The 23,756-nt window shown below is 71.1% G+C and overlaps 1 protein-coding gene across 1 annotated transcript; it reads right to left on the bottom strand.

The window, feature by feature from the left end:
• Positions 1-1,365: 1,365 nt before the first annotated feature.
• On the bottom strand, positions 1,366-22,838 carry LOC119260467 (collagen alpha-1(I) chain-like). Its single transcript, XM_037529380.1, has 8 exons — positions 22,770-22,838; positions 22,517-22,624; positions 20,838-21,632; positions 20,391-20,521; positions 17,142-17,974; positions 4,201-4,411; positions 3,701-3,899; positions 1,366-1,431 (listed from the first exon to the last, which is right to left on the bottom strand). The coding sequence occupies exons 1-8, from the start codon at positions 22,836-22,838 to the stop codon at positions 1,366-1,368; spliced, it is 2,412 nt and encodes an 803-aa protein (XP_037385277.1).
• Positions 22,839-23,756: the final 918 nt, after the last annotated feature.

The raw sequence follows: 23,756 nt of genomic DNA, 5'->3' as shown, positions 1-23,756 counted from the left end.
GTGACGCGAGCGGGGGGCGGGGCGGCCGGCGGGTGGGGCTCCCCGGGGCCCGCCCCCCGCGCCGGCCCCGCGGCCCCGGCGGCCCCGCCGCGCCCCCCGCCCCCGCGCCCCGCCCGCGCCCCCCTCCCCCGGCCCCGCCCGCGCCCCCTCCCCCGGCCCAGGCCCGCGCCCCCCCCCCAGGCCCGCGCCCCCGGGCCCCGCCAGCACCCCCGCCCCCCCCCGCGCTCCCCCTCCCCCGGCCCAGGCCCGCGCCCCCGGCCCCGCCCCCGGCTCACCCCCCAACGCCCCGCGCCCCCGGGCCCAGCTGTGCGCTCCCGGGCTGGGGGCACGACCCCCCAGTGGCCCCGGCACGAGGCCCCATTTGCCCACATCCCCAGGGGCAGGAGGGGTCGGCGTCCAGGCTGCGCCCTGGGCCAGCCCCGGCCCCCCAAGCCCCCCCCGCCGGGCCTGGCTGCAGCCGGGTCCTCCCCAGGCGGGGCTGGCACGGGAGACCCGCCAGGACCTGCCCAGCGCCCTGGGCTCGGCCCTTGGAGAGGAGGCCGCTCTCGCTGCGGGGGCCCCAGGTCTTTGGGTGTCTCCCGGGGCGGGGGGAGACTTGAGGGTCCCTGGTCACCCCGCAGCCGGCTTCCCTGGCCCAGAGGCGCACGTCCCCAAGAGCCCCGCGCTCTCCCAGCAAGTGGGTGTTTCTCTGCGCGCCCCAGACAGGCGGCCGGCAGAGGGGATGCGCCCCAGAGGGCCAGTGGGTCGCATGAGGCCGCACAGGCCGGGCGGGACGAGCCCCCCCTGGCCCTGAGAGGCCCGCGAGCTGCGGCACCCCAGCCCCGTGCCCCGGCCCCGGCCGCCCCCCCCCCGCCCCCGGCCGGCCACACGGAGCAGGAGAGCCCCGGGGAGGCACGTCTGACTGGACAGACGCAGCAGTGGGGGCCCCTGCCGCCCCTCTGGCTCCGAGGAATGGGGGGGCCGCAGCCCCCTCTGCCACCAGGCAGTCGCCCTGGCACTCGGCCTCCGTTTGCTGTGAGCTGAGACACGGGAGGCCGCGGGGCCAGGACAGCGCAGCGCTGAGTAGGGGCCAGGAGGAGGCGACCCGGGGCGCCGCGGGCGGGGGGCAGGCGGCCGGGAGCAGGCGAGCTGTGGGGTCGGAGGCGAGGGCGGCCGGGCCGCTGCCCGCTGGCGGTAGCCTGTGGTGGTGCCCACGGGGCCACCTCGGGGTGGGCCGGGAGGGGGCCCTGGGGGAGGTCCTTTCCTGAGACCTCGGGCCGGGCCGGGCGGGTGGAGGCGAGTGGTCTCGGGTCGGGGAGGGGCCTGTAGACCTGGGGGCCAGCGCTCGGGCCAGGGACCGTCAGGCCAGGGGCCGGTGGCCGCGGCTCAGAAGAGGGTGGTCAGCAGGCGGGGCCCGGGGTCCCCTGCGTGGGACTGCGGTGTTCTCTGCGGCTGGGGGTGGGGGGGGCTGGTGGGGGTGATTCAGGGAGGGGCCAAACACACTCGGGCTCCAATTTTAATGCAGTAGAGGAATGTTCTAGAAGCCCCAAGTTCTGCCAACCTGATTAGAACAAGTTGGGCAATTTCCATGAGGATGGAGGAGGCCTCAGGGAACTTTCCGGAACACGGACCCTTCGCAGACAGCGGAGGAGCCGCCCGCCTGCCCCCCACAGCTCCCGCTCCTCGAGGTGCAGACGCCGACCTGAGGCTGCCCTGGACGCCCTCGCGCCAGCCGCAGCCGCGCCCGTCCTGGGCCGCCTCGCGTGGGCCGGTCTCCGAGCGGCCATTGCCTTCATTTTCGTCTCGTATTTATTTTCAGGCCGGCCTTCCTGCTGCTGAGCCACCCAAGCATTTATTCCTCTGCCGGCGACCTGGTGGCCTCCCTGTCCCTCCTCACTCCACGGGGCACAAACACGGGCGTCTGTAAGCTCCGGCCGGCGGCCTGGCCGTAGCAGGGTGAGGCCCGCTGGGCGCCTGGGCCAGAGTGACGGGGGGCACCCACACGCGTCCACCCCGTTATTGATTCCAGTTCCCAGTCTGTCCAGTGGCTGTTTCCGCTGGGAGTTTGTTTCCAGCCGCGTCAGCCTGGAGGCGCGCGAGAGCCGCAGCGAGGCTTGCTTAGCCCGGCCGTGAGGCCCGGTGGCGACCGCCGGGAAGGAAGCGGCCCGGCACCCGGCCCTGGAAACGGGGGCTGCACCGGGGGCCCAGGCGGAGGGGCAGGGGCAGCGGGAGGGGTCCACTGTCCCCGCTGCCAGGTCTGGACCTGAGCTGGAGAACAGTCGGGCCCTTGGCCGAGCCACCGCGTCCACCTCGGGCCATGACGCCGGCCGCGGGAGCCCGGCCCCCGGAGGACACCCCCGGCCACCGGGCTGGCCAGTCTGGCCTTTGTGACTGGGAGGAAGAAGTCAAATTCCTTTGTGCTCGGTGATGATTTTCATTTTTCCATGAACTCGGCCCCAGTGAACACACGTGCCCCAGGACTGCTGGGACTGGACAGGCGGAGGCAGGCCGCGGGGGACAAGCCACTCCGCTCACCCGCGGCCACGTCCCCCGTCTTGGCCCAGCCCACGGCCTGCCCCGGCCCAGCCTGCTCCCTTCTGTGCTCTGGCGCCCAGGCCGCCTCGTGCCCCGAGCCACGGCCCAGCAGCTCCAGAACACCGCGTGCAAGGGCAGGTTCTCAGGGCGCCACGGGGCTCCCCAGATTCAGTGGCCCTCCCGCCCCACCTCTCTTGAGGACATGCACCCTGACCGCCAGGGCGGTTCCCGGATGGGCCCGACAGAGCGGGAGCGTAGCAGGGGAGCCCCAGCGCCTGACAGCTGCTCACGCGGCATCCCCGCCCCACCCCGCCCTCCCCGGGGCCGCACAGCTGGGAGGCCACCCTGAGTGGAGGCGTCCGGTCACTGCAAACAGCCGCCCAGAGCCACCTGACCCACTCGGAGGCACTCATCCCCGGAACCGGAGCACGGAAGCGGACGCCCTTGACTGACCAGGCCGGCCCTGCCCCCGTGCCCCGGCTTTGGGGCTCCACGAGGCAGGCGCGGGTCTCACCGGGGCTCCTGGAGGAGAGCCGCAGTGGGGTGAGGCGGCCCGGGGCGGGTACTACAGGCTGCCCTGGAGGGTGCGGGGCAGTGCCTGCGTGAACCCCGACAGGGCCTGCCCAGGAAGAGCTCCCAGCCCTGCGCCCGGGCCGGCCGGTCCCCTGCGGTCAGTGCTCCTCGCAGGCCCAGGCGAGAGCAGGCCCGACTCGAGGGGCCCGGGGGGCCTCCACTGGCGCGGTGGACCCGTCTCCCCGTGGGGAAGGGCGTCCGTGGCGTTTCCCCACCGGCCGGCCACATGGGGCTTCATGAAAAGCCGGGTGTCCTGCGGATGGGAACCGACCTCCCAGGACAGGGACCGTCCCAGAATGACGGGCTGGGCACCGCGGAGCTGCTGCCCGGTGTCGGGGGACTGGTGACCTCAGAGTGGGCGGTCTGGTGGGGTGGGGGGGCTCAGCCCCAGGGCGCCGTGGACCCCACACGGGCAGTGGCTCCAACGCCCGTTTTCACGCGGGCATTTCGCTGCTCCCACGGGAGCGGTGACTTCGCTGATGCGAGGCTCAGAGCCAAGAAGGTCCTCGGGGGCGTTGGGGGAGCCGGCTCCCCTGCTGCGCGCCCGCCACGGAGCCCGCTGGCCTCTCCCGGTCTCGGAGCTTTAGAAGGGATGGTCATCACAACAGCCTACGCGTCCGTCTTCCTCCAGGCAACCTCTGTCTGTCTTGTCCTCCGGGCTGCCCGCCACGTCCACTCGCTTCCCCACTGGCCCCGACGAGCCTCGCAGCCCCTGTGGCGATCTGGGGCCCATTCCGCCCCCCGGCCCCAGAGTCCTCTTTGCTTGGAAGGGCAGAGCCTCCTCTTCCTTGTGGCCGACTGCTGGGGCCTCCCTGCGGTGCGGGCAGGGGTGCGGTGGGGCGCAGTGGGGCGCAGTGGGGCAGTGCCTGCCCCGTGCCTGGCTTTGTGCCCTTCACTGGCCGCGGACAGGCTTGGGCCACACATGAGGCGAATGCAGGGGCTGGAGGACCCTGGGCACATCCCCCGCGGGTAACACTGAACCCCCCGAGCCAGCAGGCAGCAAAAGCTACAAACTGGGCAGAAAGTTAGAGCGACTGCCCCGGGAAGGAGCTCGTGGAGCAAAAGGGGAGGATGGACAGGGGTCCAGGGGGGCTCCGCGGGCCAGGCGCCCACCCGTGGGGCTGAGCCGGCTGATCGCCCAGGTCCGAGGTCTGGAGGCCCCACAGGCCCCGCCGCGCAGGGATCTGTTCTGGAAAGGCCAGCGCAGAGGAGCCGGGGGCGCTCACGCGATGTCGCAAGCCCCTTGGAGGGGGAGGTGGCTGAAGCGCGCACGTCACCCCATGGGCGCCCGTGGGCGTGGGCAGCCGAGGCTCATCCCGCCCACCTGGGGCGGAGGAGCGGCGTGGAGGGGCAGGCCTTGTGCGGCAGGGGCGACACCGTAGGGGTGCAGGGAGACCCAGGCCCCCAGGCGCAGTGCTGGGCACCGAGTTTTAGCTCGTCTGGTCACGGAACGGGTCTTTGCATCACTCACTCCAGCGTTTCAAGGTTCTTTTTTTTTTTTTAAAGATTTATTCATGCACACAAGAGCTGGGGTACAGGCCAGAGGCGTGGGGGGCGGTGAGAGCACTCGCCAGACAGAGCGGGGGCAGAACAGGCGGCTGGACCGAAAGCACGGCTGAGGGGAGCGGCGGGCGCACGGGAGAGTCTGCCGCGCAGGGAGGGACCCTCCCAGGCCGGCCGGGGATTGAACCTGCGCTGCAGAGGCTGCGGACGGCTTCACAGCGCTGCGCTCAACCGCTGCATTTTCCTCTGAGGCTGAAGCCGCTTCCCGCGCGCCACCCCCGCGGTTCACGTGTCCGTGGCCTCCTTGCTGTGTCTGTGGCCGCGGCCGCAGGGTCGGTGAGCCTGGCACTGGCGCCCTCGCCTGGGCCAAGCCGTTCCGAGGAGTGGGGCAGGGTCGCCCCCCCCCCCCCCCCCCCCCCGTTCCCCGGGCAGAGCAAGGCGCGGGAGACGGCTGCGCTGCCGTGTGTGAGCCGGGCCCAGGCCGCTGGAGGAGGCCGAGCTCCGGGCACCCCCTCTCCCTGGGCCGCCCGACTTCCCGCCGTGGCCCAGCACCACACACAGGCCCCTCTGTCCCCGCTGGCCGCCGGCCAGGCCCGGGCCTTTGAGCAGGCTGCTGGCCAGCGAGCGCGGGCCCAGCACAGAGGGCCCCTGTTCCCCCGGGGCCAGGGGAGACGGGCGGCCGGGCGCAGACACCCAGACGGCGCGGGCAGGGCTCCGGAACTAGGTCAGCGTCGGCGGGACAGTGAGCCCTTCTGGTTCAGTGGGTGAGCCTGGAGAAAGAGCCGTCCCGCGCCCCCTGGGCAGCCCCAGAGCCTTCCAGAACCTCAGCCACGTTTCTCCTGGCTGCAGCAGGCTCTTGGGCTCGTGGGGGCTGGCGGGCCTGGGGGTGCCTCTGGGCCAGGGGAGCAACCTGTCAGGGAGGGGTCTCCTGCCGCATAGCCTGGCACCTGCCCCTGCCGGGCGGGGGAAGCCTCAGGCCTCACCCCGAGGGCGGGCACGGGGCCTGCGGGGTCAGGCACACACGCAGGGGCTGCGGGCCTGGGGGCCGGTGTGTGCTGGCCAGAGGGTGCTGACCTGGCTGCAGGGGCGGGTGGTGGAACATTCTGGGGCCTGGCAGCACCTGAGCGCCCTGGCCGGCAGGGTCTGCAGCCTTTCCTGTGGGCAGGGCCTGGCCGTGAGGTGGGGAGGGCGCTGGGTTCCTGTGGCGCCTGGGCCGCCCAGCAGAGGCAGGGCCGGCTCTCCCTCCTCTCCGCGGAGGTCTCAGCGTGGGGTTCAGGCCCGGAACCAGGCTGAGTGGAAAAGGGGGGTCCTGCCCTCGGGCGTCCCCCACCCGTGTGGGCTCCAGCCCCCTCCCCGGCCCCGTGTCCCCACCGTGTCACCATCACGCTGATGCCCTGGCCTGACGCTGGCCCAGGCGTTGTGGTGTGGGGCGTGTGGCGACGGCCCCTCAAGTCTCTCACGTTTGCCCCTCACTCCCCCGTGTCTTTGGGGAGCTTCGGGGGTGTGGTGGGGGGTGTGGGAGGCACATCAGTGACCTGCACAGGGCTGGGGGCTCTCTCCCGGGCAGGTGGGGTGCTGTGTGGGGTCCCTCCCCAGGGTGCTGAGGCCGCGCGTCCCCGGAGGCGTCGCTGGACCCCGCGCCCGGCAGGGGCCGCCCTGCTGGGTTTTGAAGTGGGGACGAGCTGCAGGCGTGTTCCGGCCGGGCGGAGCGGCACGTGGAGAGCGACTCGGCGGTCACCGTGTCCTCCGAGGGGGCTGGGCCGCTCCCTCTCCACCTGAAGTAGGGCCCTGAGTGAGCCGGTGGAGGGTGCCAGACGCCCGCCTCGGGGCTGGGTGCGTCCCCGGGTGCGCTGCCGGGCCGGGCTTCAGCAGCAGAGCGGCTGGTCAGGAGACAGCTTCTCGGGGCCTGTCCCGGCTGCCGCGGGCTGGAAACGCCAATCCCCAGCGGGGCGTCTTTCCGCAGAGCTTCCAGTCCTGGGCGGCGTGGCCAGAGGGGCCCAGTCCGCCCAGGGCAGAGCCCGCGGGGTGCGGGGCGCAGGGGATGGCGCCAGGCTGTGCTAATATTTGCTAAGCCCTTGAGTGAGGCTCCTTCCGAAAGGAAACTGCTCTGGGGTTTGCTGACGGGCAACAGGTGAGCCCCTTCCCACCCACTTCCCTCCTCTGCAAGCTCCCCAGGCTCCCCGGGGCACCCCAGTCCCAGCTCCCTGCCCGAGGGTGACCGCCCTGCCCACTGCATGCCCCCAAGGCCTGTGGTGTGTGCGGGGCATGGCAGCCTGAGTTTTGGGGGTGGCAGGGATGCCGGCCACGCATGCAGGTGGCCCCACGACCGAGAACCCGGCCAGCCGGCACATGTGTCCCTTGGGAGCAAGCCCTGGGGCCGCAGGCCGGGCGGGGTGGTGGGTCCTCGAGGCCAGGGAAGGGTCCCAGAGCTGGCAGAGGCAGCCGGAGCCACTCCAGAGTGGACCCCCTTTCCCCACCTCAGGGAGGGCCTGGAAACTCGGCGAGGCTCTGGACACGCCCAGCGAAGCCTCGGCCCAGCACCCGCTTCCACGGTCGCCCCAGCACGGCGTGGTCCCCAGGGAGCATCAGAGCCCACAGAGCCGCACTCCTGGACGCGCAGTGTCCCGGGCCCGAGTCTGAGGAGAGCCTCCCTCTGGCACCGTGTTCTCACTTAGAGGCTTCAGGTTTGGGGTAACGTCAGGGCTGCCTCGTTGGAACCTCCCTGCGCTTAGTCCCCAGTGTAGGAAGGTCCAGCGAGGCCTGCCCGCTCGGCCGCAGCCGGAGACCGGTGGGGGCCAGGGCAGCGTGTGGGGACCCTGCCGGGGGCCTTCACCTCGGCTGAGCTGGCCCAGGCCCAGTTCCCGCGAGACCGCTGGCTCTGCCCGGCATGTTCCCGAGCCGGTCAGCCAGTCATCCTGCCCTGGGTCTGCGCCCCCGGGCCGCCCCTCCCGGCCCTGCCCTTGCAGTCCGGTGACTCCTCGGCCTGCAGGGACTCTGCAGCCTCCCTGCCCTGGGGCACAGGGCTGAAGCGGCAGCGATGCCAGCTTGGCCGGGCCGGGGACGTGGCCAGCGGCCTTGCAAACAAGCATAGCCCCATGGAGCTGGGGCCGTCAGGGCGCCCACGAGGGGCGGAGTGGCACGGGCAGGGCTGCTGGGTTCTGGGAGGTGCCCCCTTCTCTGCTCACGCCCCGCCCTTCCCCGCAGCCAGACAGGAGCAAGGCCAGCGAGGCTGTCAGGGCCGCAGCACCCAGTGCCGGCGCGTTGAGGCGTGGTGGCACCTGCCTTCCTGGCTCACCACATGACCAGGCCAGTAACCCGCGCTGCCGAGAGGTCCCGGAAGCAGCAGCGAGTTGGGGGATCTGGTGCCAGCACACTGATGGGGATGTGCCCCCGCACCCCACCTTGCCGCCACCCCAGGCGCCTGCTCCCTGGCCAGGGAGGCCTCCAGGCTCTCTGCTCGCTCTTTCTGCATCGTTGGGAGTTTAAACTTAACTCAGCCCAGAGTGGGGTGGGGTCTCGTCTCTCGTGGCCGCCACCCCCAAAACCCCCAGAATCCACTTGGGGGGTCACGGGCCCTGGGGCACCCAGACACGTGGCCGATGTGCCCTGGGCGTGGCGAGGTGTCCCTGCGCCCCACGGTGCCCGGATGGGCCTTGTCTCACCCGCTGAAGCCCCGCGGGAAATGTGGCTGCGGCCCCGCTGACTGAGCGACCTCACGGCCCCGGCCCCGCACTGGGCCCCCCGCCCCTCACCCACGAGCCCGCCCTGGCAACCCTCCTCTGTGGGGCTGCCCCTGGGGCTGCTGGCACGCCCCAACCATCCTCTCCACGTGTCTGGGACGGGCGGCGCCCGGGAGGGGCAGGGCGGCATGAGTTGCCCCTGCCTCCGCCCCGCAGACCGGGCTCCGGGGCCGTGAGGACCGCCCGGAGCAGGTGCTGAGCGGGCCCGTCCAGTGCCCGTCCCCTGCCCGTCTAGCGCCGCGGGGAGCCGCCCAGTCTCGCCTCCATTCGCCCGCCTGCCCGGCCCCAGGCGTCCAGTCCTGCTGCCTCAGCGTGCCCTGCCGTGGGGCGGGGCCGGGGCGCGGTGGGGGCCGAGTCACGAGCTCTGGCCTGAGGTCTGGACTGGGGTCCCCTGCACCTGGAGAGCGGCCTGCACCTCTCCCTCGCTGAGCCTGGGGACCTGGAGGCCGGGCCCAGGGTGTGGGTGGCCAGGCCAGGCCCTGTCCAGCAGCCTCGCAGTGCAGACTCTTGCTGCGCAGTGGGCTCTCCCAGGCTCTGGCTGCCCCCCAGAAGGCCAGGCTCCCCCAGCAGGGCGCCTGCCCCCTCGCTGGGCCAGTGAACCCCAGCACCGTTGCTGGGCTGGGGCAGGCGGAAGCTGCCAGTAGGTGGACAATGCAGAGGAGGGCCAGTGTGGGCAAGTCTCGCCGTCCCTGGGCCCTCCTCTGCACTGTGGCTGGGCCTGGCCAGCAGGCGGCCTGGGGCGGCTCTCTGCCCGCCATCCCGGCCCTGCAGCCTCGTCATCCTGTCGTGCCTGGGGGGGGCGGCCCGTCTCTGCAGGAGGCGGCTCCTCACCCGGCCCGCAGGCTGCGAGGTTGCTCCGGCAGCTGCATCGCTTGGGGCTGCCCTCCTCGGCCGCCCACCGCCTTGAAACCAAAACCCGTGCCTGGGCAGCCTCTGGGTCCCCGCACCGCGCGGCACGCTTCCCTGCCCGCACCCGGTGGGCCGCGCCCGTGCGCAGGGTGGCGTGTGCAGGGACACGGGACTAGCCCCCGCCCCCAGACTCCAGGGGACGGCGGGCCCAGGCTGTCCACTGGGCGTCCGGCCCTGGGCGTGCTGGCTGTGCTCTCCCCGCCCCACTGTCCCTCCCCGAACTTTGTCTTCCGTGTCGACCTTCGATTTTCAAGAACCAGCCATCGCGGTGTCGCCCCACGGCCATGCCGGGGTCCCCGCCCCGCCTGTCAGGTTTGGGTTTTGCTCCTCTGCGGGTGACCCCGGCCCACCCGGCGGCCACCCCAGCCGGTCTCTCCATGGCTGCTGCTTTCCGTGCTCCCGAGAGAAAGCGGTCGCTTCCTGCTGGCCCGCGACCTCACAGAGCCCCCTGGGAGGCCAGGCCAGCCACAAGAGGGGGCCGGGACGCTCACGTCCAGACTGGGCATGCTGGGGCCAGGGGTGTGGAGAGGGGGTCCTGACCCACCGGCGCCCCACCCCTCAGCCTCCCCAGCCCAAGGCCTCTCTGCTCCCTGCAGACCTGCTGGGGAGCTGCCCTCTGCCAGCCACTCGCCCCCGTGTCTGGGGGGCAGGCTCCTCTGCTGGGGCCGGTCCCCCAGCCTGGCTCCTCACCCCAGCCCTGCCCCTGCCCCCCGCCCCCCAGCCCCGGCCTGGCCCTGCTCTTGACAGGGCCTTGGGGGACCTGCAGTGCTACTGGGTGGGGCCTGCCCGGCACCTCCTTGTCAGGGGTCACTTCTGAGGAGCTGGGAGTCATGACCCTGGCACAAAAGTTTTGGGGGGACTTGATTCTACCCCTAACACAGGTTGTGAGAAAATCTGGGAGAGGATTTAGGGAGCCCATGTGGGGCAGGGCTGAGGAGCTGGGGGCCTGCCCTGTGGCCCAGAATGGCCCCTCAGGGCTGTCCCGACGCCCCACTCAGGAGGCGCCCCACCTCTCACACAGGTGGGGTCACCCTCCCTCAGGCCCCCCGCCCCCCCCACCCATGGGGGCCTGGGCCACCCTCAGGAACAGGGCGGGTGCCCCAGGCGGGACGGGCAGGGAAGGGGCGCGGGGCCTCTGGAGACCCGGGGCTCCCTGGCTCTGCTGCGGGGCGGGGAGGGGCAGGGGAGGCCGGCGGGCGGGCCCCAGCCTGGGGCTCCTTCCCACACGGGCCTGCCCGGCCTGCGAGCGGCCCAGCCTGGCTCTGACCCAGCGGCCGCCGGCCCTTCTGCAGCCCTGGGGCCAGCTGACTGCTCCGCTGTTCAGGCTGGGCGGCGTCCAAAGCCCGAGGTGGCCCCTGGCGGCCCCTGCAGCTCGTGGGCGTGAGGCTCCCCGAAACCTCGGGCCAGGGCCCCCGGGCACAGCCTGCTCTGACTGGGCCGCTGCCACTGGCGCTCCTGGCCCCCCGCCAGCTCCCAGGCCCGGCACCCCCGCGAGGGCCCCAGCCCTCCTCAGGGGCAGCTCGAAGAGGGGAGAAGCCCCTGGCGGCTCCCGAGGCCGGGTCCTGGGGGTGTGAGCATGGCGGGGTGTCTGTCGCCCAGAGGAGGGGCACCCCACCAGCCTCCGGGCCCGCCAGGCGCCCTGGAGACAGCAAAGCGGGGTCTCGTCACGCCCGGTGCTGGGCCGCCAGGCCAGGGGGTCTGTGCCTCAGCGTCCCCAGACGGGCCAGGGCTCTTCCGACCGGCAGCCTGGGGGTGGGGGGGCAGGGGCGGGGCTTCCCTCCAGCAGCCCAAGGACGAAGGCCCCCCACACCCTTAGCCGCCCTCACCCGCGCCGGGCAGGGCCTGGGCCTGCGCCTGTGCCTGACTCGGGCGTCGCCGGAGCCCAGAGACTGTGTCTGTGTGCACGTGTGTGCGCGTCTGTGCAGGGCGCTCCTGTCTGTCGGCACATGTGGGTGTGTCTGTGGACACGTGTGACTGAGCGTGCACGGGTGACTCGTGTGTGCGTGTGACTGTGTCTTGTGCGTGTGTCCTGCGTGGGTGTGACACACGTCCTGTGTGGGTGTGGTGTGTGTCTGTCCTGCATGGGTGTTGTGCGTGTCTGTGTCCTATGTGGGTGTGGCATGCATGTCCTGCAAGGGGGTGGCACGCGAGTCCTGCGTGGGTGTGGCGCGTGTCTGTGTCCTGCGTGGGTGTGTGCAGGTGCCCGTGGTACTGGGTTAATGCAGGAAACGCAGCACAGCGATGGGGGAGTGTTTGTCTGAAACCCGCTCGCGTGTAGAGTGGAGGGAGACCCGGAGATGAAGCGTGTGGATCCGAGCCAGACAGGGAAGCACAGACAAGGCGAACCCACTCAGGAGGGGCGGAAGCCGCAGGAAAGCCGCGAGATGGAGCGGATGGGAGGCTGACGTTCCCTCGCGGGGGGCCTGGCTGGGGCGGGCACTGCCGGGGCCTCCTGGGAGGGCGGGTCGCCCACCGCCAGCCACCGCGTGCGGAGGACATGCCAGGGCCGAGCGCCCTCAACTCTTCCGCGCCTGCCCCGCGCCCGGGCCATTGGTGATTTTCAAGGCCTGCGCCGGCCCCAGAGGGCAGGTGCATGGTGCGGAGCCCGCAGTGGCCACGCCAGGGCAGCCACGCAGGAGGGGCCCGCGGCCCGCTGTGGGGTCAGCGGGGACTGAGACCGTGGGGCGCCACCTTGCCCGGCAAACCCAAGCCCGTCGGGTTGGCAGCCTGAAAACTGGCGCTTTGGAGCAGCCTCCAGCGGCTCCGTTGGAAACACCCCGACGCCGGGCAGCGCCAGCCGGGCCCTCCCTCCGCGCAGAGCGTGGGCAGAGGCGCCGGTGCGGGGCCGTGGGGCTCCTCCGACGCGGCGGGGGCCGAGGCCTGCGGTTGCCTGTGGTTTCCCGGGAAGGCCCCACCTGGCCCCCCCGGGCCCGGCCCTGCGCAGCAGAGGGGGAGACGCGGCTGCTCGGCGGGCAGCCTGGGGCCAGCGGCATGGGGTCCCTGCGGAGCGGCCCGACCTTCACCAATGCGCTGCAGCTTTGTGCCCCGAGAGGTGGGAGCCTCCCCACGCCCTGCCCCGCCGCCCGTCGCTCCCTCTGCAGGGCGAGGAGCTCGGGCGAGAGGAGGCGGGTCCGCGAGGCCAGCGCCGCCGTCCAAGACCACCAGCCCTGGCTCTGGGGAGCCGACCCTCCTGGCCGCAGGCCCCGGGGGGACCCGGTGCCCACCTCTCCCAGGACGGCCGGAGCTCAGGCTGGGTGCGGTGGGGTGCACGAGGACGAGGGGCCGCAGGGCGCGAGGCGGGGGTCAGCGGCGTGGGAGAGAGGGGACCGTGGGCTCTGTGTGCGGACGATGTGGGGGGCTCTCCAGAGAGAGGAGAGCCTCTGGCCAGCGGAAGGGCATGCGCCAAGGGGGGTAGCTAAAGAGGTGAGGGGGTGGGGGTCACTGTGGAAGGTGCACCCGGGCTGAAGGAAGTGGGGGACCACGGCCCCCACGGGCAGGGCCAAGGGCAGCCTCCACCACGGCTGATGGGGCGTCCAGGCGGGCGTTCCCACCTCCCCCAGCCTCGGCTCAGACAGTCCTCCCCGGGGGGCAGTGCTGACCCCCTGGCACACCCCTCAGGCCCCCCCACTGCGCGGTCACTGTCTGCAGCGCCGCGGGGCAGGCGGCCTCCCAGGGCCAGTGCACGTGCCTGCTCATCCCCAGGCCCCTCGCGGGCCCCCCGGTGCCTCCCGCAGGAGGGGGCCCTGCACAGCCTGGCCGGGCGGGCGAGGCAGGGACAGCGCGGGCACCGGCCTCCTCTCCCCTGCACGGGGCGGTGAGCGGGCCAGACCCCCACTTGGGGAGGCGCCGGCTGGTGGGGCGCGGGGGGCGGGGCCAGGCAGAGGGGCGGGCCTGCCCCCCCCCGCTCCCCCCCCGCCGGCTCCCCCCGGCTCCCCCCCGCCAGGGCAGATCCCCAGGCAGAGGAGCGTCCGCCCTGCCCGGAGCCGCCTGCAGTGGACGCCGGGGCGGTCCTGGCTCGCGGGCGCCGGCAGGGGCGGGTCCGGCCCGGGCTGTTCCCGGAGTTGGGCCCCCGCCCCCCCCCCCCAGCGCGAGGGGCTGCGGCGGGCCCGGCGGATCCCGGAGCCCGGCGCGGCAGGTTCTCGGGGCGCCGCGGGCCGACACCCCCTCTAGTGGCCGCCGGCGCCCTGCGCGCGCGGTCCCGGGAGCCCGCGGAGGGGCCGCGGGGGGCTCGGCCTCAGGGTCCTTCTCCCCCCACCCCGCGAGCCCGGCCCGCTGGACGCGCCCGACGCCCTTGGCCCGGGGCGGGGGGCGCCCAGCGCGGGGTGCGACCCCCTCGCTCGGGCCGCGGGGCGCCCTGGGGGCCGCCGGGCTGGGGACAGGGTGGGGGGCGCGCGGCGGCGGGCGGACGCCTGGGGGCGGCCCCGAGGCGGGGGGGGGGGGGGGGCGCGGAGGGGGCCCGGGCGGGGTTTGGGGGCCCGGGCGGGGCAGGCGGCCTCCGTGCGCTCCCGCCTGCGGGGCTCCAGGCGCCCCGGTTCCGCTCGGCTGAGGCCCTGGGTCTCGGGGCCCCGGGCGGCGGTGGCGGGAGGGGCCAGGGCCACTCGCCGCGCTGCGCCCCCACCTCGGGCCTTGCGGGCCGCCCGCGTCGCAGAGCGAGGCCTGGGGGTGGGCGCTGCCCGGGCCGCACCCCTGCGCGGGGCGGCCTCGCCGAGGCCCCTGCGCCCCCCGCGCGTCCTGCAGGGCGCAGGGCGGTCCCGGCTGGCGGCCCCCGCTGGCGCGGGTCCTGGTGGGCACGAGGGTCGCCTGTGCGCAAGCAGGTGCCCTCCCCGAGGTGCCGTCCCCTCGCGCCCTGCGCCCTCGGGGCTCGCGCCCGGCTCCCGGGAGGGCGGTGCCCGGCGCGCTCGCTCGGGGTGGCTGGACCACCGTCCCGGCGGGCTGGTGCGGGGCGGGGCTCCTGCGCCCCCAGGCTGCGGGCGGGGGCTGCTCCTAGCAGGAGGGGGGAGGGGCTGGCCTGCCTCTGCTGGGGGGCGGGGGGCGGGGCGGGCGTGTGCGCCCCCGTGTGCAGCCCTGCCCCGCCTGCCTTGGCCTGCGCGAGCGAGCGCGACCTGAGCGGTGTGTTGCAGGGAGGAGGCAGAGGGTGAGGCGAGAGGTTTCCTGGGGGCCCTGGCGGTCGCCCACTCCTGCTGGGTGGGCAGCTCTCCGGCCCCTGGTGGGGGAAGGACGGCCTGCAGGGCCTGTCCTGGGGGCGCAGCCCCACCCCGCAGGGCTCCAAGTGCCCTGAGCTCTTGCTGAGCCAGGGTCCCTCCCAGTGGAGGCCTGGGGGGGCAGCGCTGGTTCCCGGCGTCTGGCGGATGTTGACCCCCATGGCGCCCTGCCCATTTGTGTCCATGAGCCCCCGTCTCAGCAGCTGTGGCAATGCTGTGGCCACTTGTTGGGGGGCACTGTAGGAAGGACCCCAACAGGGGTCAAGGAGGAGCCCCTCCAAGTGCAGGACCTGGGGGTGTCCGGCCGCACCTCCGTGGTGGGGAGGAAGGACCCTCGCTGGGTGTCCGGGCCTCTGGGCCTGCACACACACGGCATCCACGCGGCGCAGACTGCCGGCTCCCGGCCTTGGCCAGCCCGATGGCATCTGCAAGGACCCTGTCCCGGAGGGCCACCGCGCAGGTGGGGGGTATTGGGGACACCATGCGGCTGCAATAGTCTGGGGGGGCCCTGCTGTCCCTGCGCGGATGGGGTCCCGCAGAGTCCTTGCTGCCCAGCAGCGGAGCAGGACACCCCAAGTGCGCCTGTGGGGCTGCGAAGCTGCCTTTTCTGGAGCCTGTGATTTGGGGTGCCAGCCGCCCTCCTTTTGGGTTTTGAGAGCCTGTTTCTTTGTCCAGTGTCCGGAGCTGCGAGTGGCCGGGTCCTGGCGGTCATCAGCCCCGGCCTCACCAGTGGCACGTCCCCGCCGCCGTGTCCTGGCGGCCGCCGCCCTGCTCTGGAGGGGAAGCAAAGCGTCTTTTTTAATTTCGGGGTTGTCTGTGGGAAGCTGCCGCGCAAGACATTGCAATTGGATAGGTAATTAATTCACATGCACCTACAAGAGGGAGGAACACAAATTATTTGTAACATTTTGTAAGCACTGAAATTAATGTAGTGTGAATTTGTCATTTCTACCAAAGTTACAGATTTTCTATATTATAATTTAATCTTTTTAATGTAAAAAGAATAGGAATTTTGCCCTTTCTGGCCTCTCGGGAAGCAAGAACTAGTGTATCTAATTATCTGAACACAGAGGAACATAAAGGAATAGCAAGTAGTGAAATTATAACTCGGCCGGAACAGCCCCATGTTTTCTGATTAAGCCCCTTCCCGGCGCCGTCAGCAATCATGTCGCCCCCGTGTTCATAGTAATTGCATGTGTCACCGCCGAGGCCGCTGTAAATGGGACCGAACGAGTTGCGATTTTAATTTAGCGGGATAACTGCGGGGCTGGGGGCGGGGAGGACTGGGGTGGGAGCTGGAGGGGTGTTGGAGGGGCTGGGGGGTGAGGGCCTGGGGGGGGGCTGGCCCCAGCGGAGCGCCCAGGCCCCGCAGGTTAGCCCGGCTCGGTGGGGGTTCTGAGGAGCAGCCCCCCCGCCCCCACCGGCCGATGCCCCGTTGTGTCCAGCAGGCTCCTATGTCTCCGGGGGCGGGACCCTCGCGACCCGGAGCGTCTTCGACACAAAGCAAAGTGCCGGTTTCGGTTTCGAGGTTGACGCGCTCCCCGAGGCTGGCGGTGGCCACTTCCCTTCCTTCTGTCAGGGAGCCTGCCCGCTGGCACTGCCCCCCCAGCGGTCTCTGCTTATGAAGGGGCTTCAGGCAGGGCGGAGGCTCTGACGGCTCATCAGGGGGCAGCGGCCAGCCCCTCTCCGCTGAGACTGGACTCCGAGGGGACCGGATTTGCAGCCAAGTCTCTGCAGAGGGCGGGCCCGGATGGAGGTGTGGACACCCGGGGCCAGCTGCCCCGCTGCCCTTCCCGCACCCGTGCTGGGGCCCACTCCGGCCCAGGGCTCCGGCCATAGTGTGATCTCTTCCCAGCAGTGTCCACACTGGTCTCTCTGCGCACACAAAGGGCCCGTGTGGAGGGACTGCCCGCTTTGGGCAGAGGCAGGCCCGGGCGCATCTGCCTGCATAAGCCGCAGTGGCCTGAGCGCCCGCACCTGGGCCCAGGAGGAGCTGGCTGGGCGCTGGCCGCTCTGCAGACCGCAGTGGGTCGGGACAGCCTCCGCCGTGCCCTGGGGGGAGCTGGCTGGTGCCCAGGAGGGGAGGGAGCCGCACTGCGCAGGGCACAGCAGATGCAGGAAGGGCAGCAGTCTGTGCCTGGGTCCTCGCTGTTTTGACCTTTGGGCCAGGGCTCCTGCCGCGTGACCCCCACCTCTGCTGTGCCCAGACCAGGCCACAATCAGCTCCCTCGGCTGCTCAGCTCTGGGGCTCAGCCTGCGCACCTGCCGTCCTCATGCCTGGGAGTAGATCTCCGACTCCGGGGCTCGTTTGGGGAAGGAAAATGAGTAAAAGTGGGTGTGTAAAGGGCCCCCTGGGGTGCAGGGCTTGGGTCTCAGCTATCAAGCTATCGCCGGCCACTGCCGCCCGAGTCCATCACGGCCAGGGAGGGACCCGGGCGGCGATGAGATTCCTCTGTGCTCCATCCCCGCGCCCACCGGCCTCCCCGGACCAGCCTCGCCGCGGGGGCGCAGTGGGAGACGACAAATCAAGCACAAGCTAAGAAAGACTCACGAGGATCGGGAATTTTTTTTAAGAAACAGCCCAGCTTGTGATAGAATTAAATGTAACTTCCAGGAAAAAATACTAAAACCTCATGGGACTCAGCAGTGGCCACGAGGGCGCAGGGAGCCCCGCGGTGGGGACACGCCACGTCCGCCCGACAGGTGGGGAGAGGCTGCAGGGACAGGCTGGTCTGGGTGGCTGGGGACGGCTCGCGGAAGGCCAAGAAGGGATCCACGAGGCGCCGCGGGCTGGGGATGCCCAGAGCGGGCTGGAGTTGCACCCCCCCACTCCTGAAACACCGGGGAGCTGCAGCAGCGCTGCCACGCGGAGACGCAGTGTGACGGGCCAGCTGCCGCAGCCCGGTGGGCTCCCGCTGGACGCTGGCCCGTGGGCTCCCGCTGGACGCTGGCCCGTGGGCTCCCGCTGGACGCTGGGCCCGTGGGCTCCCGCTGGACGCTGGCCTGTGGGCTCCCGCTGGACGCTGGCCCGTGGGCTCCCGCTGGACGCTGGCCCGTGGGCTCCCGCTGGACGCTGGGCCCGTGGGCTCCCGCTGGACGCTGGCCCGTGGGCTCCCGCTGGACGCTGGGCCCGTGGGCTCCCGCTGGATGCTGGGCCCGTGGGCTCCCGCTGGACGCTGGCCCGTGGGCTCCCGCTGGACGCTGGGCCCGTGGGCTCCCGCTGGACGCTGGCCCGTGGGCTCCCGCTGGACGCTGGCCCGTGGGCTCCCGCTGGACGCTGGGCCCGTGGGCTCCCGCTGGACGCTGGGCCCGTGGGCTCCCGCTGGACGCTGGGCCCGTGGGCTCCCGCTGGACGCTGGGCCCGTGGGCTCCCGCTGGACGCTGGCCCGTGGGCTCCCGCTGGACGCTGGCCCGTGGGCTCCCGCTGGACGCTGGGCCCGTGGGCTCCCGCTGGACGCTGGGCCCGTGGGCTCCCGCTGGACGCTGGCCCGTGGGCTCCCGCTGGACGCTGGGCCCGTGGGCTCCCGCTGGACGCTGGCCCGTGGGCTCCCGCTGGACGCTGGCCCTGGAGACGTGCCGTCCGCCCGCCCTCTGCCCTGGACTCGCGTGGGCACTGACTTCCCAGCCGCCCCTTTCTGCTCTCCGCTGTGCTCCCTGTCCAGCTCTCTGCCTGGCGCTTCTTACGGGTCTTTCCGTGAATGCCTGTTATCAGCTCCCCTTATGTTTCCTCAAATGAAGCCACTGTCCCTCTCCCGCGGGGAACACCCACCAGCTTTCCCGTGGCTCCGCCCCCAGCCGCCGCCCTTTTATGCTCACTTCCTGGACTGTAGACTGGACCAATCAGGTGTGAGCTACGAGCTGATTGGTGCTATCTGGTCCAATCAGCCACAGGATTGAGGAATGGTCCAATCAGACTTGTGGGTGGGGCACTCAGAGAGGATATAAGCCGGGCTGGTGGGCCTGGAGGCTGCTTCAGCCTGGGGGGCTCTGCTCCCGCCTGCGAGGGCAGGAAGAGCCGGGGCTGCCCTCAGAGATGAAGCAGCATCCGAAGCCGACCTTTGCGGGTGGGAGAGAAGCCGAAGACCTTTGCAGAGACCGGCCTGGGTCCTGCCTCTCCATGGCCTGAGCGGGGCACCCAAGGCCCGGCCTGGCGTCTCAAGGAGCTGTTTGTTGCGGGTGTCGCCCCACCCCTCACGAAGAGCTGCCGGCGGGGTGTCTCTGACAGCGCCTCGGGTGGCCGGTGGCCGGCGCTCTGCTGTGCTGCTGGTGGACGCTCTGGGTGAGGCGGCCGCCTCCCGGGGACACAGTGAGCTCCTTGTCTCCCCTGTTTGTAAAGTCGCCCCCGGGTTGTTCCTGGAGCCCAGGTTGTGCATGTGGGTGAGACCCACAGCCGGCGGCCTGTCCTCCGTGGGCCTGTCCCTTGGCCGGCCACAGCCCCCAGGTCTAGGCGCTGCTGGAGCCCTCGGCCTGGCTTTGGCCTTTGCCTCTCGTCTGGGCATCTGGCCTGTTTCAGATTCTTTCATGTAAATTCTTGCTGTCTATTGACTTAATTCATTGTGTCTTTTTGGCTATTTATCATAAGCGTTATGTTAATGTTCTTGCTCTCTCCCAAATACGAATTACCTGTGTATCCATTTCTATTGTATTATCTTTCTGCTATTTGTCGTTTTTCTGCTGCTTTACAACTCTAAAAAAATGGACTAAGGCCGGCAGTGTGATGAAAAGAGCGGCAGCTCTCAGCTGCCCCAGGCTGTGCCTGGGTGGGGTGGGCGGGCGCGGCCCTCCCAGAGCCCGCTGGGAATGAAATGGGGTAGGGCCTGGAGGTCCTGGTGACGACACCCCCGGCCTGAGCTCCCCTCTCCTCAGATGTCCAGGTGGCAGTGGCCGTGAGCCGGGCTGGTGCGGGCCCCTCGCCTTGGCAGGAGCCTGTCACTAAGGTACTTCGAGGTGGCAGGAATTTGGCTTCACCCCGCCGGCCCAGCGCTGGAGTTTCCGCTACCCGGCTCCCTAAAGCCCCTGGACGAGCGTGTCGTGCTGACCCAGCCCCACGCGGGCAGCGGTGCGTGCAATGGCGCCTGCGTCTCCTTGAAAGCGGACGTCCCAATGGTTTTTAAATACATCGAGATGCCGCGTGGGGGGGCTTGAAGCCCCTCCTGCAGCGGTCACTAGGCGGATCCTGTGCTCCGGGGCAGCCGGGGGCGAGGGAGCCCCTCTTGTGGGGCTCGGTGCTCAGCGAGGGGAGGGGAGCCCGGGCCTGAGGTGGTGGCGGAGCGTGCTGGGGCAAGGCGGGCCTAGGGAAGGATGGCTGCCCTGGGCTGTCACGGCCAGATCCGGCCTCGGACTCAAGGCCAAGGGATGGACAGCGCCGGCCTCTCTGCCGAGCCCCGAAGACCCTGAGGGGTGACTGGCGCCCGCATCCTGCAGCACCTGCCCTTCACGTGCTGGGGTGGGTCCCAGAACGACGAGCCTGCCCAGCCCCAGGCCAGCCTGGAGAAGCTGGGGTGGAGACCGGCTGGACTCGGGGATCCCCACCCCCGCCGCTTAACTGACAGCCTCGGGACAGGCACAGGGAGCCCAGGAGCTGGGGCCTCTGTGCTGTGAGCTGCAGGGGGACGGTGCGCCGCGGCCATAGCTGACAGACGCCAGCCCCCGCCCCCTGCGCCCCCATCCCCTGCAGCCCCGGCCCCCTGCGCCCCCATCCCCTGCAGCCCTATCCCATGGGCCCTGGCTCTGCGAGCAGCCCACAGCGCGTGTCCAAAGGGCCCTCCTTGCTCTTTGTTCAGAGTGACACATGTCGGCCTGGACACACGGCGGCTCTGCCCGGGTCAGCCGCTCTCCTGGACTGGCTCAGGCTGGCTCTGAGCTTGGCATAATTTACCCTCCGTGTAGCGTGAGGGGAATATGCAAAGGGAGCTTCTCTGTGCGTGAGAAACAGAAGGGGCGTTCTTACCGGCGCGACCCGGGCTCCAGGAACGGACGTGCGGGCCGCAGCCGCCTGGGCCGCCTGGCCTTGTGGGTGAGCGGCCCGGAGGGGCCAGCGCCGGCCTGTTTGGACAGGGCCACGCCCAGCTGCCGCCCCCGCTGCAGGGGAGGCCAGTGGGCCTCAGGCCCTCCGGGCGGGCTGGCTGCAGCAGCATCAGGTGCCCGGCTGGACGTGGTGTCCTCGCTGCAGACGCCCCTGGCCCTGGGGTGATGGCCCCGGCGTGCGGGCTCTCTCAGCCTGCGGGGCAGCCGGGCAGCGGGGGGCGAGAGCCCTGCACCCCCACCTCCTCCTGACCCGGCCAAGGGCTGGCGCAGATGCCAGGGGGGTCTCCCCCCATCCCGTCCCTCCCCAATAAAATTTGCTAAAACTTTTAGTATTCTTACATCCAAGTGAGTGAGACGCTCCCCTCAGCACCTTCTGCACCGCGGGGCTTGCCAGCTGGTCAGGGCCGCCCTTGCAGGACGAGCTGGCACGAGAGTCCCCTCTGCAGCCTCCTGGAGACTCTGAGCAGGCAGTGCCGCCTCTTCCTTCGGGCCGCCTGCGCCGCAGACCCCGGGCCCGCCCCTCCTGCTGCTCCCCGGAAGGCAGCGAGCCCGAGGCGGGGAGGTCGGCCCCGCGGAGACGCCCAGGCGGCCCGGGGTGCGCGTCCCCAGCGCAACCCCCCGCGGGGGTCCGGGGAGGGGTCGCCCCGCGGCTGGAGCCGGAGCGCAAGGCCCGCCCTGCTCTGCCCCCGGGAGGGTTCGGCGTCAACCTGCTTTGGGGGTGCAGCGCCTGAAGCCCTCCTTCACCCCGCGAAGCTCGGCGGGCCGGGGCGAGCCCCGAGGCCCCGGCGCGTCTGTCCGGCGCCCCCCAAGGCGAACCCCAGCGGCGAGAGCGGAGGGGCCGGCACGGCGGGGCCATCGGGTCACGGGAAGGGCCGCCGGCCGCCTCGCTCCGGCCCACGGCGCCCGCGGCCCGGGTCCCGGGGCTCTTCCCGGGCGGCGGACACCCCGGGCCGTGGACACCCCGGGCCGGGACACCCCTGGCCACGCACACCCCTGGCCGGGACACCCGGGGCGGCAGAACCCCCGGGCCGCGGACACCCCCGGGCGGCGGACACCCCGGGCCGCAGACACCCCCGGGCCGCGGACACCCCGGGCCGCGGACACCCCGGGCCGCGGACACCCCGGGCGGCAGACACCCCGGGCGGCAGACACCCGCGGCCGCGTGCTGGGGAGGGCATGGGGGGGGCGCCCCGCGCCTGCGGGCCGGAGCCGGAGCCGGGGAGGCCCCGACGCCCCTGAGCCGGCGCCGCCTTATCGTGGGCCGCGGCGCATCCATCACGCGCGGGCGGGGCCGGCGCCTCCCGGGCAGGGCGCCGCGTCCGTAATAATTTTAAGGACGTTTCCCAAATGTTTATTTAGATGGAAGATGGATCCCCGCGGGGCTCGCGACCCGCCGCCCGATAGCCGCGTTATTAATGGCCTGCCACGCGCGGGCGGATAATTAAGGTCCCCCCCAGAGGAAGAGAGTGGACAAATTTATTTGATGGTTTGATAACCGGGGACACTGGTTGAAAACTATTGATATAATCGGAGCTCATTCGATTTGCTCGGGCCAGCCACTCCTATCAGCTAATTTCACCTGTGAATAGTTAATTATCCTCCGAATGCAGATGGGGGAGCCATTAATAAAATTTGACTATGTCATAGTTTCTTTGTCACCCACATGTGCCTTTTATCTCCCGAATCTCCCTCCTAGTCTCTCTTTTTTATTCTTTCCCATTTTCTCGCTTTAAAAAAAAAAAAAAAGCCCAGAAGACGGATGTGGGCTGCGGGGCGGGCTGGACGGGCAGTGCTCGGTGGGGCAGGCCTGGCTGGCAGGGCCCCCGGGGCAGGCGAGGCGCCTCAGAGCCCAGCCAGCTCAGCTGACCGCGCCGCGTGCACCTGGCCAGGAGCAGGCCAGGCTCCGGGGCCACGGGGGTGCCGGGGCTGGGCGGGGTGCTGAGCAGGGGAGCCTTCTGTGAGGACCCGGTGGCTTCTCGCTGCCCAGCTCAAGGGCAGCTGCTTCCTGCAAGCCCAAGGCCCCCCCAGCGCCGGCACGCACCAGCGCACCCCGACATCTAGGTGCTCTTTATTGAGAAGGAGCTCCCGCTTGTAGCCTCGAGCAAGTTCCCTGAATTTCCATTTCTCAGATGCAAGATGCAGGGGCAGCTTCTCCGGCTTCAGAGCGGCAGGTGGAGACGAGCAGTGAGGGCCTGGTGAGGGGCGGGCGGGCGCCCTCTCTTGCAGCCCGGCCCGCTGCAGGTGCGCCTGGCAGGACCCCAGGTGTCCAGGGCCGACAGCCCCCAGGTGGGCTCCGCCTCACCGCGGTGGATTCTTGTTTTCTGGGCAAACGCCCGTGGCCCGGGAAGGAGCCTGGCAGACGCCCCTCCATGGCGACAGCGCCCACGAAGCTTCTCCAGCCTTAGTTCTCATCTTAGCCAGCGTAAGGTTGCGGGCGCACTACCCGCAGGGGAATGAAAGCAGAAATCAAGAGCTGGAGGACAACGGGAAAACTGGCAAGTCTGTGACCTGAAGCGCACACGCCCGGACAGCCAAGGGATCAAAACAAACCATCCGAAAGGACGTCAGAACAAAGCAGCCGGGGACGCACAGGCACCGAGCCCATGGCCGGCGTGAGCCGCGCCGCCGTTTACCGGAGAAAGACCTGCGTTCGGGGAGAAGCACCTTAGGGCGGCCTCAGTTTACCCCCAAGGAGCTCCAAAAAAGACGAGCCGAAAGAGCAGTGGAGAGCGGGTGCTTTGGAAAGAAACAACCTGACAGAGCCTCCGCTCCTTCAGCCAGGAAGAAGAGACGGCGGGAAGCTGATGCCACGGGCGGAAGAGGGGCTGCCGCAGCCACAGGCACGGACACCCCAGCCCGTGGACGCGCTGGCCACTGTCTCCCAGAGGGAGTGGACAAACCCCAGACACCCAGAGGCCTCCAGCTGACCCCCCTCAGCCCTCCCGCCCGCAAGGGGCTCCCGCCCTGGGGCCTCCACAGCCCAGGACCCCACCCGGCGGGAGACAGGGTGCCCACAAGGAGGGCAGCTCTGGGGCCCGCCTGGGATCAAGGCCCGGCCCCTCCTTGGGCTGGACGGACGTGAGCGCTGCTCCCAGCTCCCAGGGCCGCCCGCTGGCCAGACTCCCGCTTCATGACGAAGGATGTCAGTGAGACAAAGGGACGGTGGATGAAGAGACCTGAGGGTGACCGCGGGCCTGGACGGGGGATCCCCAGCCGCGGGCCTGGACGGGCACCCTCAGCCAAGGACCTGGACAGGGGAGCCCCCAGCCCGGCCAGGTTCTGTGGAGGC

This window comes from Talpa occidentalis, unplaced genomic scaffold (genome assembly GCF_014898055.3).
Source record: "Talpa occidentalis isolate TD23 unplaced genomic scaffold, MPIMG_talOcc4v2.1 talOcc4.6, whole genome shotgun sequence".
Lineage (NCBI taxonomy): Eukaryota > Metazoa > Chordata > Mammalia > Eulipotyphla > Talpidae > Talpa > Talpa occidentalis.
This window is presented reverse-complemented; position numbering and strand designations above follow the sequence as displayed.

Excerpts from the sequence above, each read along its gene's own strand:
- LOC119260467 (XM_037529380.1), bottom strand. The coding sequence starts at position 22,838 with ATGGAGGGGCGTCTGCCAGGCTCCTTCCCGGGCCACGGGCGTTTGCCC. Across the intron at positions 22,625-22,769 it reads GAAAACAAGAATCCACCGCG|CCGGAGAAGCTGCCCCTGCA; the intron begins GTGAGGCGGAGC and ends GCCGCTCTGAAG. Across the intron at positions 17,975-20,390 it reads CTGGAGCCCGGGTCGCGCCG|CGTCCAGCGGGAGCCCACGG; the intron begins GTAAGAACGCCC and ends CCCACGGGCCAG.